Source organism: Scardinius erythrophthalmus (genome assembly GCF_964197995.2).
Source record: "Scardinius erythrophthalmus genome assembly, chromosome: 5".
NCBI classification, from domain to species: domain Eukaryota; kingdom Metazoa; phylum Chordata; class Actinopteri; order Cypriniformes; family Leuciscidae; genus Scardinius; species Scardinius erythrophthalmus.
Window position 1 is genome coordinate 35644245 of NC_138225.1, and position 16558 is coordinate 35660802.

Consider the following 16558-nt stretch of genomic DNA (forward strand, 5'->3'; position numbering starts at 1 on the left):
TGCGACAATCATCGCTTACCTTGTGAGCCGCCCATTATTCATGTTCATTCACTAGTTATTTAAGGTGACACGACAGTAGATAGCGGAACACGAATTAAGACCTAACGGTCTCACGGCTCAAGTCTTTTAAAAACACAAAAACGCCCCGCTGAGCTGTAACGTCTGTTCCAGTGGGTTCGTAAACGCTATTGTATTGTTTTTAGACAAGTCTGTATAGTTTAACAGCACATATATCCAAATGTGAAACTTCATGTAATATATGAATAACTTACATTAAATGTGAAGCCAGAGTTGTTCGGATCAGGCTAGAAATGAATATAACTCAAAGTTTTGGCTATTATAATACGTATTTATGTGTTTCTTAACCTATAAATTGCGTCAAGACAGTAAAAGTAGGCTATATATTTATTTAGATGTTCTGACATTTACACACATATATCTGCCTTGAAAACTCCTTTAAATCGTGACCTCAGCTCTGAGGGAGGATTAACACGCCCCTCTCTCCAAAAAGTGTGTTTCTCATGCATGACTGGCTCATTTGAATCTGGTGAGGGAGGTGGAGAAGACCTCCGGCTGCTTTAGAGCCAGAGTTTATATAGTCTCTTATATCTCAGCATCCGAGAAACACATCCGCTAATCGCACATCATCACTGGGATCGTGTTTGCTGAATATCCCACTGATAAAAGAAGGGAAACGATTCTAGCTTTGAGAAGAACAGAGACATACCTGGAGGTTCTCGAGTAGAAGTTCGGAACAAGAGAAAAGGAGAAAGAAAGAATAGTGTTATTTTTCCCCCTACAGATCAGCCCATTTGAAACCATCAATAATGACTAGAAGATCGTGTGCCATTTACGCCACCGGGATTGTGTGCGCTCATTTGCTCATTTTGGGAATCGCCCTTCTGGTGGCTCAAGTCTTCCAAACAATGATTCAGGAGCGGTTAAAAAAGGTAAGTCTTTTATGGAGAAAAGTGTTTAATTAAACTTCTTGTGTTATGAAACCGGCGTTTAAAGTGATTCAGTGCTGCTGTTGTCCTACACTAGGCTTCCTCTGTGTTGAGCATCACACGGATGTAACGTTCGTTAAGCAGTGCGAAACCATACAACAAGGCTAGCTTAAATGTTGTCAAATCAACCTATTCAATCATATGATGGTCCTTTGCTATACCAAAGTTCCCATTCTTACTCGCGGTGAGACCCAGGCTACACAATCTCATGTTATGTACACTAAAAAAACCTGTATTTCAGCCGTATAATGCCCCCTCTTTGACGTGTTAGGTGGTCAAAACATATGGTATGAAATTACCGTGATGTAAATGTGGGTTTGTTAGTAACCCTGATTAAAGTGGGCTGGTCTGTGACCACGAAGCCTATCATATTGCGGAAAATACTTCTTTCCACCCCGTCTCTCTCTAATCCACCTCAGCGGTTCTGTCTGTCTGTCTGATTATTAAATGCTTTTCATTGCAACACCACCGGGAATGAATCACTCTTCTTTTAGTGTTACGGGAAAGGTTGTTCATTCACATAGCGCATATATATATATATATAAATGGCAGGGGGAGGTGTGTGCTATATGTGTGGCTGTGGGGGAGGGTCTCCGCATGTTCTCCTTGGAAAAATACTTGGAATTGTGGCCTCTACCCTCAGTATTTTTAACCAAGTGTAGTATTCACTGTTCAATGTGATTCCCTTGACCTGGAATTCAAGGGTGGGTGTTTGTGGTGGTCTGAGAGTGAAGCTAACTTTGCTGGAGATGTTATGCAGTGGTTTGTCATTCATTGACAGTTGATTTAAAGCCTTATAATTGACCTTCATGATATACTGTTACTTTTCATATTCGTTACGTCTTCCCTGTCACTGAAACATGTGACATTGAGCCGGTAGGCTTAAGTTCTTTAGACAATACAACTTTTTCAAGCCCTTAGGTGATGTGTGTTTTTGTTGAGTATAGGGTGTGAAGTGGAGTTTGTATAAGTGACGCAGGTATGTAGCTCTGAGGCAGTTTTTCTTCAAAGTGTTTGACGGTTAAAACTTCCTTTTTTAGCTGAAGTTGAGATCCCTTTGATGTAAGCTTGTGAATGTATTCATTCCTTGCTGGGAATTAATGTCTACATTTAAAACTGCACCTCCTAGCAGTGTAAGGACTTTGGTAAAACATGGGTTGTTATCTATGAACATATCAATTTCCAGTTGCTGGCACCATCATACGCTCTGGTATCTGCTTCACTGGCCTTTTGTAATGTTAACCACTTGCGCAAAAAACGACCTTCCTATCAAAATGCAAACATTTATTGTTTTTCTTACCTTGGCTGTATTTGCTGGAGCAAGGCTTTGAAAATGTTCTTCTGACATGGTGTCCATTGGGACCTTCAAAAACTTCACTTCTCAAGGTTGATGAGCACAACAGAACACAAAATCAAATTCCTGAGGTTTATCTGTATTATTTATTTTTAAAATAATATTCATATCATATCCCATTGAACAGTTGTAAGCAGGCTAATGAGTTATACAGGATGTAACCATGTACACAATTTTTTTGTGTGTGAAAGAAATCATTTTTTTATCTAGCAAGGATACATTAAATTGATCAAAAGTGACAGTAAAGACATCTGTAATTTCAAGTAAATGCTTCTTTTTTTTTACTTTATCAGAGAATCTTGGAAAAGTATATCTTTCCACAAAAAATATAAATATAGCAGCATCAAATCGGCATATTAGAATGATTTCTGAAGCATCATGTGACCCTGAAGACTGGAGTAATGATGCTGTAAATTCAGCTTTGCCATCACAGTAAAAAAAAAAAAAAAGATTTTAAATTGTAATAATAATTCATAAGATTACTGTTTTTGATCAAATATTAGTGAGCATAAGAGACATCAAAAACATTAAAGCATCTTACCAGACCCAAACATTTAGTGTATGCGTGTTTGTTAAGGTGTGGTCTGGTGCTTTTAGTCGATAAAACTTTAATTGTCGTCTTTAAGCTAAAATACACCACTTCTTTTAAAAACAAAATCATCATTTTTTTTTTTTACCAGGTGTAATTAAGAACTGCTGGCTGTGTGGTTTAAAGAAAACGCCAAGACAAACCTCCTGAGAAACCCTGAAAGATTGGAAAAGAGAGTAAATGAGTGTGATGTAACATAATCTTACTTTAAAGAAAAGCTTTAGTCTGATTTCACAACGCATGGTTGAACAAGTTGAATAGCTGCACATTTTCTTTAGTGCTCAATACCAGTTACTTTACTCATGGTAAAGCTGATGACTGAGATCCCATTCAGAGCTTACATGTGAAAAATTCCACATTTTATAAGACCAGTGTCCTCTTAAATAGATTTGAACAAAGACACTTTTATGTTATTCCTTGGGTCATAGTATAGTGTAAATGGAAGTGGTGATTTGACAAAGATTAGATGTTGGAATGATTGGTTTTGAAACATACAAACTACTTTTTTCAACTTGAGGCCCTTCTTCTGATCAGTGATTCCAGCAAATCTGGATTTTTCTGAAATGCCCTTTCAGAAGCTGAAGGTCCAGTGAAAGAGGCCGTGATGTTTGTTGTTTTGGAGCGGGTGCTCTGCTACTCTGCTGAAGTCATGGTTTTTGATTCTAGATAGCGTTATCTGCATTTCAAGGCAGCATTCTTGAGTAAAACCTCCTGGTTGTTACGAGTTTATCACGAGTCAGCCTTTGGAGCTTTGGAGGGTTTTTTTCCAGTACTACTGTCATGTGTAGTCACAAATAACGTTGTTCTGTGATGTAAAAGTTTGTCGTTTTAAAATAAACATTTGTTTCTCCTTCCGAGTTTGGCTCAAGACACTCAAGAAGTGAGAAGTGTTACTGCTGAACCTTATTTCTGATGGAAAATTTCAAAAACCTGTGAAACATGTTTGTTTTCGTTGCTCTCGTCTGTCATGGAGCGCTGATGTTTATGTTTTCCTTCCTCTTCTCTAACTCTGAATCAGCTCAACTGTCTGCTGAACTCTTTCCTCTTTTTTCCGTCATCCCAGCACTCGTTTTACCTCATGTCTGCTTTATTTGTGTCATAACAGGTCACTGACATTTCACCAGATAGAAACCGTCATCACTCAAAAGGAAGGCGCTCAGCTTTTTGTTTTCTTTCTTCCCTAAATTACATTGAAACTCAGCTTAAACATTGAGTTCTCTTTAAACAGACAGAAGAGCTACAGAAGTGGTCTTTTGGTGCTCTCTCTTGAACTTTGATTGTGTTTGATTCACAGGAGATCACACTGGGTAAAAACAGCAGAGTATTGGAGGGCTGGATAAATCCACCGCCTCCTGTTTACATGCAGTATTTCTTCTTCAACGTTACCAATCCAGATGAGTTCTTGGCTGGAAAGGAAAAGGCCAGAGTCACTCAAATAGGGCCATATACCTACAGGTGATTTACAAAAGTCTCAAATTGAGATGTTCATGTTCATTGTCTTCATTCTGAGCTATTTGTTTACTAAACTGTACTGTCTGTTGTCAGTGACAACAAGTTTGGCACTATAGTCAAGAAATGACTCATGCTTTTAGAAGATTGGAAACAGGAAACATTTACCCTAACTACTTAGTGTTTTCAACATTGATAATAATAAGAAATGTTTCTTGAGCTCCAAATCAGCATATTAGATGATTTCTGAAGGATCATGTGACACTTTAGACTGGAGTAATGATGCTGAAAATTCAGCTTTGTCTTCAGGAATAAATTATATTACAAAATATATTAAAATAGAAAACCGTTCTTTTCAATTGAATAATATATCACAATATTACTGTTTTATTGTATTTTTGGTTAAAAAAAATGCAGCCTTTATGAGCATAAGAGACTTCTTTCAAAAACTTTTGAATGGTAGTGTTGTGTGTATTAGATTTAAAAATCTAGACCTGACAGTTGCCAATTTTGCTATTAACATTATGCTACTCTCTTTTATCAGGGAATATCGACCAAGGGAAAATGTCACTTTCCTTGAGAATGGGACGAAAATCTTTGCCACAAATCCCAAGAGCTTTGTGTTTCTTCCCAACATGTCGGTGGGAGATCCTGAGGTTGACCGTGTGACAACCGTTAACATTCCATTCATTGTAAGAAGGGTTTTGTTTTCTTGTTTTTGCACTGGCAGCTAATTATTTTGCATTTAAAATGAGTCTGCTCTTAGCATTTCTTTTGTCATTTGATTAACGGATAATCTTTGATCCAAATGCAAAGAATTTACTCTGAATTCTTTCCTTCTTGTTTCAGGCCGTGATGAACGAGTTGAACTCCTACTCCTTCTTTCTGAGGACTGCTGTGTCCATGTGGATGGGATCCATGGGCATCGGCGTGTTTATGGATCGCACAGTCCATGAGGTCCTGTGGGGTTTCAAAGACCCGCTGCTGTCCAAACTCCACGCCATGAGACCAGAAGTGGATGAGCATTTCGGCCTTATGTACAATGTGAGAATCTGCAGTTTCATCATATTTAATGCTTTAGTCAGTCTGAAAAGAGAGATAAAATGCAGTCTAAATGGGTCATATATTTATACAACCAATACAAAGTAGCACACGCAACCTCTAAAGCACATATATACGATCTGAACAGGATAAGCAAATGACGTTATTATCATGATCCTGCAGATGTTGACCATTCTACCATGTTTGGCCTGGTTTAATGAAATGGGTTTTAGAATTTAGGGATTATATATATATATATATATATATATATATATATATATATATATGAAAACATATATATATATATATATATATATATATATATATATATATATATATATATATATATATATATATATATAATATAACATATAATATATATATATATTAGGACAGATATTAAATATCTGCGGTTTGTTGTGCAATCGTAGGTCTCATGCGAGTGCCTTGAAACAGCGAGTTTGAATGGTTTGCGTTAATAAAACATTCAGTCTTTCACTCTGTATTCACATCATGGCATCTAAACAACCTACTTTCCTACTTCCTATGACTTTCTAGTCATTTTTACCCTTATGTGACAATTCTTTTTATTGTTCTAGCGTTATATTAAATACATTTTTTTTTTTTACTGACTACAGAAAAATGGAACCCATGAGGGTGAATTTGTCTTCCACACTGGAGAGAAGAACTATATGGACTACGGCAAGATTGACACGTGGAACGGCATCAGGTACACGTCAGTCTTTGCGTAATCTGCGTTGCCTTACTGACATAGAGAGAATTCTTGCACACTCATCTGCTCTCCTGCCTTGAGAAATTGGGTTAAACACACAGCATGCTAGATAAGTCAATATCAAAGGATAAAGTACAAGAAAAGACCTCCTGTGCAACTGGACCCCATAACCTGACTTAAATGCACCTATATCCCAGTTAATAAAATTCCAATCAACTTTGCAGATTAAGAATATTCTGCATGTAGATTTTGGAGAAAAACGCATAATAAACCTTCCTTTTTCATTAGAACCCGTGACAAAAACAATCACCATCTATTCATTTTCTCACTCACAGTCAGATGAACTGGTGGTCGTCTAACCAGAGCAACATGATCAATGGGACAGATGGCAGTGTCTTCCACACCTTCCTTTCCAGGAAAGAACTCCTGTACATCTTTGCTGCTGATCTGTGCCGGTAAGCAACGTGTTTTAACACAAACAAGGTACTTGGTTATTTGTGCATGGTTACTTATGCTCTTTATCACTTGCAGATCCATTCATTTGGGTTACGTGAGAGACACAGAGGTGAAGGGTATCCCTGCTTTCCGCTTCGCCCCTCCATCGGATGTACTGGCTCCCCCAGATGAGAACCCCAATAACGCTGGCTTTTGCGTGCCCGCTGGAGACTGTCTTGGAAAAGGAGTCCTCAAAGTCAGCATCTGTCGGCAAGGTACTGTAAGCCTGTTCTGGGACACGCCACAACTTAGCTTCAGGGCCAACAGTGTGTTTTCAGAGCAGGAATTTTCAGTGAGAAAGACGTGGGATGTTTTCAGCAGAATCATTACATGGGGAAAATGGAGTAACGTTTTAAATACGGTAAATTGTTTAACAAAGTACAGCAATCTAAGTGCACTAAAGGTTTTTTGGTGCCCTAAATAGCTGGTCCAGACTGGCATTTAACTAAAGCAAACCAAGCATGAGTAAATAGTATTGAATTTCTGGGTTTCCCATTACTGATCTGTGGCTTCGTAACTGAAGTTCAAGTTAAATCGGTCTGCTTTTGTTTGCCCACTCTTGGACTATGAAAGGGAAATCAGGGTTCAGCGCTTAATGAATAACTTTTAGTACAGTTTTATGACTCAAGCACTTGATTCGCTGTATGTGTCCTCCGACAGATTACTCTGTCTTGGCCTCTATTGCTTCCGCCATAAACTAGTAGGCTAATATTATTATTGAACGATGGTAAACTCTCGCTTTTGTCATGTGAGTGCTCCTGATATGAAACAGCTGTGGAAATCTGCACATGCTTTGATTAGTCATCATTCCTAGAAGGGTTCATGACAGTTCTATTATGGTTATATTTAGGGAGGGTGTTATTAAGGATTGAGAGATGGGATTTGGTACATATTATTATTAGCTAACGATAAACTAGGCACCTACCAGAATGTATGATTTTGCGTTCTTGGTGGGTGTTCAGGTACTTGCCGACCTGTCATTGAGTATGTCCCAACAAAAGAGGAAGTTTCATTTTCTGTTAGTGTGCATAAAAAAAAACAAAAAGTCCTAGAAAATACCTCGGGGTTATCACTTAAGATAATGGAAAATGTCATAACGAGAAGTAACATCTAAAAACTGCACATTTGCAGTCTGAACTGTCACCTGCCCCATTGTGATACATTAAATTCTTTGCATTCATTGATTTTTTTTTTTTCTTTTCTTTTTTCTTCATTGACTTCCGTACATAATTATTTGTATTTTTATGAACATTTGTTGGTGGAAAGTTTGCATCTAGAATGGGTTTTTAAATTATAAACAAATCAGTAATATTTTGCATTGTATGTTACAACTTTAAAGTATATGAATTTCTGTTATAGCTGTAAAGTTGAACAACAATAATAACATATTTGCTGCAAATGAAAAATATAATGTTTTATTTTTATTTTTTTGACACATTTCAATGTTGTTTTGTTTTGGTAAAAATCTAAACTACTGGCCTAGTTGGACCAGCATAAAATAAAAACATGAGGCTTGATATGACTTTAATCATCTTGATTATCTTTATGACCAGCAATTATAAATGCAATAGCTGATAAAGAAGTGATTATTATTGCCTTTTGCATACAGAGCTTTCCTAGATAGGTGCTATATATACCCGATTGTCAACTAATCTGAATAAAGGAACAGCAACTAATGCCACGTGTTCCTATTTCCCCTTCACTGTACAGGTGCACCCATTGTTGTATCATTCCCTCATTTCTACCAAGCCGATGAGAGGTACATCAATGCCATTGAAGGAATGAACCCTAATGAAGAGGAACACGAAACATACCTCGACATCAACCCGGTACGCAGCGTTGACGCTTTGCGATTTTCACTTTTACAGCTACAGCACTGATCAGTTAGCGCTCTTGTGGTTTGTAATCTGAAAGTAGTTTAGACCCGTCCTTATATGACAGGAAAAAACAAGGTGATTCACACTTAACCACAGTGAATGTGAAACAACACCTGCCTAACTTTCCCTAGAATCCCAGTGAGAAATACTGTAACATGTCGTAATGGAAACTGTACTCATTGAGTTGATGTGTGATCTAATCATCTCACTCCACACGCTGTTCCGGTGGAACTGATCAAAGACTGTGTGTGATGTGGTGAATATTGGGTGTTTTTTTTATTTTTTTATTTTATAGTAAATTGTCCCTTTGCTTTTTCTCTGTAGACCACAGGGGTCCCCATTCGTGCCTGTAAGAGAGCTCAGCTCAATGTCATACTGAAGAGAGTCAGTGGCTTCGTGTGAGTAAAACACTTCACAAACACCATTAAGTTGTGATTTGGAATGACAAAATGGCTAATGAGGCTTAATTTTTTTTTTTTTTTTTTTTTTTTTTTTTTTTAGCAAAACAAAATACCTGAATGAGACCATTTTCCCCATTATGTATGTCAACGAGGTAAGTTCACTTTCTTCAGATTAGGGATGTACCCGAAGCCGAATGCTATTTTCGGAAAGGAAATGACACATTCTACGGAGCCCCCAAAGAGACATGGTGATGGAAAAAATATGTTCCAATGCTTTTGCTTTCTCTCGCAATTATATAAATAAATAAAAAGCAATAAATAAAGTTGGGTAATTTTATTGTGTATAATTTGCAGGGATCTGGGAGCCACTATAAATATCGCTTTTGAATGCTCGCTCGCTTTTCACTTTCACTTTCCAATTTGCAACCACGTGGACTTACCACACATTTTACAAGAAAAGATATTTGTCAACGACGCTCAGGATCTGTTGCACACCAAATCCTGTGACATTGTCCTGTCAGTCATCTATCCTAACTATCTTCACGTGATAAGTGAACTCATGATGTAATGTGATTTAACAGACTACCAAACCATGTCCCTTTAGAGGCTCCATTGAATGTATTATTCATCTTCTGTGCCTTTCTGAATTCGGATTTAGGCTTCGGGCGCATCCCTACTTCAGATTTGCCTGTTCACAAAGTTAGTTTTGTTTTCCATTGAATTTCATTTTGTACTGTGGAATTTTCAGACTGCAACTATCGACGATGATTCCGCAGCCCAGATGAGGACGCTTCTGTTGATTGTAACGGTGGTGTCCAACTTCCCAGTCATCATAGTGGGGATGGGGGTCCTTTTACTTATGGTCCTGATCTTCCTCATCTGCAGGAACCGCCAGAGAAAGGTAAAAATCAGCGATAAGATGTTTTGACCTTCCGTCTTATGTATTGGCTAGTTACGTAATACTAAAAATGTCATTTGTATGTCGACAATACCTTTTCGTAGAACAAGATTAATAGAGTAACAGTTAATATTCTCCAGAAATGCCAGTATGGAAAAGTCTAAAAGCCTTTCAAATTCCATCAACCTTGTACACCCTTGGCTTGAAAGTCAATTACATGTGTCACTCGCTTTGAACGCACTAACCCTAGCTTTAAAACCCATGCATGCACACGCATGAGGGAATGCATGTGCTCAAGTGCACGTATTACTTTATGAAATGAGTTATTTTATTATATAGTTTACAGTCAGCCTAATTGGTTTGGTCATCTATTGTTATGACCTAAAATACATGTATTTATGAATGAATGGTTCAGGGGGAGAGTCATATTTGTTTTGCACATTTATATACTAATTATCAGAAGGTCTTTTATAGCATTTATTTTATGACTTGAAATGTATAATGCTGTTATGTTTTGATTTCCAGTAACATTTTTCCTCCCTTTGTTTTGTTTTTTGTTTGTTCCAATTCAGAATGAAGTAAAACGTATTGATTTTACTGAAGCTTTTCATTCTTTTGCTGTAAGTCTTCTTTTTTCCCTTACACACACAATTTGCTTTCATTTTGTTATATCATTATTGTATTTGGTCATTTTGAGCATTTTCATAGAAATACCTTGTTTGTTTCTGCAAATCATTTTAATTGCTTTTCCCGCATGGTGATCGTAATGTACTTTCACAGCGTTAGATTAGATGTTTAGCTCCATTTGTTAGCGGTACGTGATTTCACGTTTGACATCATCTGTCATCTATACGTGGTTTTAACAGTGAACACACTAATGTTCTTGTATGTTCTGCACAGACGACGAAAGACGAAACGGCTTATACCCAAGTGAGCAACCAAGCGGAGGATTCGCCGGAGAACCGCAACAATCAGCCTTTGAGGAACGGATCTTATATTGCCATGTCACCAGTGGAGGCACAAAAGTGTTGATGAAGGACATGACGTCTACCAGTAGTGCATCCTCACCCTTTTTTATGTTTTCACTGTGCGATTCGTCTTCGTGGGCCAGTCCCCGCACGCTCACCACCGTATGCCGAGGGTCACTTATTTTGACTCGTGACTTTTTTTCTTTCTTTGAGCATGGCCTTCTCAAAACTGCCATATCTTCAAACAAAACCTATGTAAATTCAAAAGATCCAAGTCAATTTTGAACAACTGTCTCTGGGCTTCCAGAGGCTCCTGTTGCCTAGTCCTGAGAGGCCTGAAACACACTCTTTTGCCTTTAAAAACGCATATATGCATTGCATGCTGACAGAGTCCATAGTTCCTGAAGGCATGAGAGAGCGTGAGGGGTTTCACCCATCCGGAACACTCATGTCTAGGACGGCCTGTGCTCTTAAAGTGTTTCAGATCTCGTCCCACACTACTGTATTCAGGTCTACACAGGCAGACCTTCAACTAACACAGCTCTTCATATGTCAAACCCTTTGATAATGAGCAGATAAATGCAAACTATTAATTTACCTCCTCTAAGAGTATTAGAGAGCTGAAAGGTCTAATATGCTAACAAAATCTGGGTCTTATCCAGAACTTAAGTTTGTGTGATTGTACATACCAGTGTGTGTGTGTAATTATATGTGTGTGTGTGTGTGTGTGTGTGTGTGTGTCTGCAGGCATGTCAATGCTTGCATGTTTTTGTCACACTGTAGTGAACTGCTCTGGTGGATCAGCGTCCTCCGTTTTGCACGATGCAGTGTGACGACAAGTGGAAACTAGTGATTTGAGCGGTCCTCTCTATTTCACAGTATCGGAGTCAGAAATATTTCAGTGGTGACGGCTGTTAAAAAGAGGTCAGACATTCTCCTTTAAGGCGTCGTATTACAGAAGTCGTACTAGCTTTTAGCATTTTGTAAGAAAACGAACAACAGACGTAGAACACTCACAAGTGAGACTTGAATATTTTCTGCCTTACAAATACTTACGAACACAATGTGATTCTGCTGCGTGGTAATGGCAGGTATACGGTGGAACTAGGCGAAACGTCAGACAAACTTCTGTGAATCAGTGTCGGACTGGGAACTACATCCCTCCCGTTTCACGGCGAAGCTCGTCTGTTCTGTCATAGCGAGAGCACAACCCACAGTCTAATCAGAGCAGATGGGGTTAAAGGTTAGCAGGTTATCGGTGAGGTTTGCACATTTGTTTTGTGCACGGTTTATATAACCCTCTGTGGGTGAAAGACTCTAGCACTTGAATCATTGCTTGTGTCTGTTGAGTTTAATTTTCATTTAGCTTTTTCTGTCCTTGATTATCAGAGCCTATAGCGCTATTGCTTTCAGTTATCTGTCTGAAGTTGCCATAACCCTCGTGTGTAGTAACACTCGGTTGTTTTAAAGACTTGCGCATCTGTAAATCATTCCCATTTTGGAGACACTTGCTGGAATGATTGGTGTTCGTTACTTTTACTTGACGTAAACCATCTGTTACCTACTGCGACCACGGTTTGCGTGGATTGCAGTGCATATTGGTGCATCTTTGCCTGTGCCATGGATTTAGCTTATTTTAAAGATTTAAAGGTTTAAACTGGAAACACTGGATTTGCAGTGTCTTATGCAGCTGAATATGAACGGAAAACTGAGGGAAAGTCATTCAAGCTTAAGTGTAATTACATTACAGTGGCTCTCGGAGAGTAACGTTTTGTTGTCAGTGCAAATAGTATATAAATTGACTTTAAAATGGTCTTTGACAGTCTCTCTTAACACACTAGGCTGAACAAGGACCCCGCAGGAACAGTGGTGGCACGTAAAATGTGACTCGAGTATGAAAGATCTATGAACCTGAGCCATTTCTCTACAGTTTCCAGATTCCTCTCGGTGACTTTTGCCCCTATATGCTTGACCAAAGATTAGAAAACTGGTTTGTTTGCTTTCCACACAGATAGCGGTATTGCTATCGACTTCCCATTTGCAAGAGCATTAGAACCTCATTGTCTACAAAGGCAAATAAGAAAAAAAAAGTAACAAAATATTTTCCAGGGCATACTATGTGAGTTTATAACGTGTTTAATACAGCAAAGAACTTAAGATGTAAAGTGTTGCCACAGCGTGCAAAGAAACTCTCAGTATTATGTATTGACACAGCAATACAACATGTAAAAAGCAAATTTTATAATGAAGTAAAAGGTTTTGTAATCAGACAAACAAATATTTATGTATTCCTATGTTCAATGGTATGTACATTATCTGAATTTGTAAGGTCTTTTCTTTGGTCTTGTTCATTTCTATATATTTTTAATTATTTTGTAATATTACCAGTGGGGTCATCAAGCACACTTCTGTTTTCTTCTTCTTAATTTTTTCTTTTTCTCTACATTTCTGGAGTAGTAGCTACCAAGTGAATATTGTCCTAAATTCAAGACTGAACGGTGTATGTGGTTGTAAAAAAACTGTTAACTTTGATGGAGGAAGGCTTGTGTTGTATACGTGGGGTGTGAGCCTATTGTGTGTAATGATCTCCTGTTATACAACTCTCTCAAGCTGTCAACCGTTTGTCCAACTGGAATAACAAAGGGAAGGCTGAGTGTCTTTGAGTTCCACTAAGGAAGATTGCCATAGTACAAGGGAAGTTTCCATTTGCAATCTAACCTTCTTTTTTTTCTTAGATGAATGACGCCCTCCTTCAGGGATGAGCTTTTAGTGCCATATCATCCTTGTTTATTTCACTAAGTAGCAACACGTGTATCAGTTGTTGTTGTTGTTTTTTCCCCCTCTGCCTTCATTTCAGGGCTGGTAAATTCCTCACAACATCTTTGAGGGTGGTCTTAAAAACACTGAACACTTCATCACGTCCTCCTGAGATGCATTGCATTTTTTTGCTGCTGAGAATGACAATCCTTATGTCATGTTAGGTGCAAAATCATTTCAAGTAATATTCATTTTTAGTTTTGATAATTTACACTGCACAAAATCTTTCTACAATGCTTTTGTAAAAATTTTTAGTGTTATTTGCAAAAAATAAAAAAAATGTTGAAATTCTTGCAAATTATTTTGTCACATTTCTGCTTTCCTCTCTGACGTTGTGTGAAAGAACAGATTTCTGCAATTATAAACCAAGGGACTCCCCCAATATACAAATGTTGGATTCTTACACTTCACAAAAACAGTTTCATATAATTTGTAATGTCATGAAATGGTTCACTGTCTGGTTCACTGCAGTTTTAATGATGGTTTGTCTTAAAGCATATTAAAAACACATAGACATATACAACATTTATAGCTTGATTTTCACCACAGGGGGACTTTAAGAACATGTTTTATACACACTACCCTTTAATACATACATACATATATATATATATATATATATATATATATATATATATATATTCCTACTGAATAAAAATGCTGATTTGGTAGTAAACATTTCTTATGATCAATGTCGAAAACAGTTGTGCTGCATTATATGCTTAATAACCCATGAGAACAGCATGTTCAAAATAGAAATCTTCTGGAACATCATAAATGTCTTAGTAGAAAAAATAGCCAAAAATAAATAAATAAATCAGTGTAGGTTTCTTCTCCACTCCTGGGGTCTCCAAAATCCCTGTTAGAGAACCTTCCCTTGTGTTAAAAGAATAGAAGAAAATCATTCATTTGTTACAGCCAAAAATTATTATTATTATTTGGAACACAAATGTAGAAAAGTCTACTAGAGTAATATGGTCGCATAATACCATCTTTGTCCATAGTTCAAGTTATCATTTGTTATAAAAGTTTAAAACATTTGATTAAAGATATAATTTGAAAATTAAAGGTTTTTTAACTTAACTTTTTTTCTTTCTTTCTTTTTTACCCCATTTGAAACACATTTGTAAATATTTTTTTTATTTTGCAAATCTCATTTTAATTATTTGTGAATTTTATAAATTTCTTTCAAACTATATTTATTTGTGGATCTTAATCTATTTATTTGTGAATTTGATTAGTTTTTGTGTAGCCCCTATTGTATCTGTTAGTATTCTTCTTAATCTTTATTATTATTCCTCCCCAATGGAAGCCTATGGCAGCCCTATGAACAGAACATAGAAGAATTATGAAAATTGGCACACTTGTAGTGATGGTAATGAATAGTAATCTGACCAACTCTATAGCGCCATCACTAGTTTAAATATTCACATTTGAAACAATTATAACTTTTGAACCCTTTTATCTAGAAAAATTAAACTTATAACACCTGATTCCGCTCATCATGCTGATCACATTCAACATCTTACATTAAGACTCCGCCTATTACAGTAGTTGCCATTTTTAAAAGTACAGTAGTCCATTTTTTCGGTACTCCTTCAAAATTTGCTAAATTCTTACAAAAATTGGCTCAGATGATCTTTGGACCGTGCTGCACAGACATGGCTAAACAGAATTGTTTTATTCATTTTTGTTCAAAAGTTATGATGTCATGATCTTAACGATGCTGACCCAAAATTGATTCAGAGGCTCAAAACTTTGATCAATCGAGGCGAAACCTGGTACGCTTCATCGAAATCATGATCTGAGGGCCCATGACAAATTTGGGAACAGCGGCACCTACAGGTCATGAGATATAAAAAATGGCTTAGTTTTTTGCTCTTCTGGCTCTGCACTGCTGTTGCTGCCCCGTATCGATGCTTACAGCTATATTGTACTATTATGTGCTTTGAGACATGAGGTAATTTCACGCCGTCTTTCGTCTAGTGACGCTTTGCAAACTCTGCTGTGTGAGGAGTTCATGTGTTTTGGATGATGCGTGGCTGTGGAGACACTCTGAAGGGAGGGTGGGATCTTATGCTTTCAAAGCTAGCTTGCTATTGCAAGCCGCTCTGATATTGCCTACCCTTCCTTTAAATGAAGCAAAAACTTGTCCTGCGTCAGTCACTTGAACAACCTAGTTGTAAAAAAGTCTTGGCTGTTAACTTGACAAACGCATTTGGCTACAACTATAGGAATGTTTTGAAACCACTAGTGTAGCGATAACCTCTGATGTGATACTGAGGTATGGAGTGGGTGATCTGACAAAGCCTTAAAAATAATCTTTTCATGATGTGCAGTGACTCACAGCAGACATGTGAAGACTAGTGCTCTTTGATATCTGTACTTATGCAGGCCTTTCACCCACACAGTCCCATGTTAACAAAAGAATCGTTGGTTAACCAGCAGACAGGATATGTCGAGTGTGACTGCAGTCCTTACACAGATATATTGCAGTAACGCCCCCTAGTGGTGACTCACGGTTATCAAGAATCATCAGCAGAGAGAAAACAGTTGCTAAATACTTCATCCAGGTCAAATGTCAATGGTACGGAGTTCTGCAGTAATGACATATTTTTGAAGGCCAAACCAGAGGTTAGAATAACCTTGGTTTCCTCAATAAAATAGGATTTTTTAATTGGCTTTTGGATCATTGCAGAAAATATGACCCACGAAAGTTTATGATTCTTACAAGTTTTGTTGAAAATGATAATCTTCACAAATGAACACAACTTTTATTTTGAAGCCTAAATACAATTGCCTAAAGACAAGAGGCGTGTTCGACTTGAATCGGCACTGCGCATAACGATCGGTGTATGACATTAAATTACCATAATAGCGATTAAGAGCAGATGACTCCATTTGCTTTAGAATCGCTCACACTGTACAG

The 16558-nt window shown here is 37.5% G+C and overlaps 1 protein-coding gene across 2 annotated transcripts; it reads left to right on the forward strand.

Moving 5' to 3' along the window:
• Window positions 1–44: 44 nt before the first annotated feature.
• On the forward strand, window positions 45–13921 carry scarb2a (scavenger receptor class B, member 2a). 2 transcript variants are annotated; one of them, XM_081365642.1, is made up of 14 exons: window positions 45–174; window positions 803–950; window positions 4245–4405; window positions 4944–5091; window positions 5249–5443; window positions 6079–6170; window positions 6509–6628; window positions 6705–6883; window positions 8379–8497; window positions 8870–8943; window positions 9047–9098; window positions 9695–9847; window positions 10417–10464; window positions 10745–13921. In XM_081365642.1, exons 2-14 carry the CDS (start codon window positions 828–830, stop codon window positions 10874–10876), a joined length of 1596 nt encoding a protein of 531 aa, XP_081221768.1. In that variant the 5' UTR covers window positions 45–174; window positions 803–827; the 3' UTR covers window positions 10877–13921. The 2 variants fall into 2 exon arrangements, with proteins under 2 accessions (XP_081221768.1, XP_081221767.1); XM_081365641.1 differs by lacking the exon at window positions 45–174 and having other exon boundaries at window positions 478–950.
• Window positions 13922–16558: the final 2637 nt, after the last annotated feature.

Excerpts from the sequence above, each read along its gene's own strand:
- scarb2a (XM_081365642.1), top strand. The coding sequence starts at position 828 with ATGACTAGAAGATCGTGTGCCATTTACGCCACCGGGATTGTGTGCGCT. Across the intron at positions 6,171-6,508 it reads GACACGTGGAACGGCATCAG|TCAGATGAACTGGTGGTCGT; the intron begins GTACACGTCAGT and ends TCTCACTCACAG. Across the intron at positions 8,944-9,046 it reads AAGAGAGTCAGTGGCTTCGT|CAAAACAAAATACCTGAATG; the intron begins GTGAGTAAAACA and ends TTTTTTTTTTAG.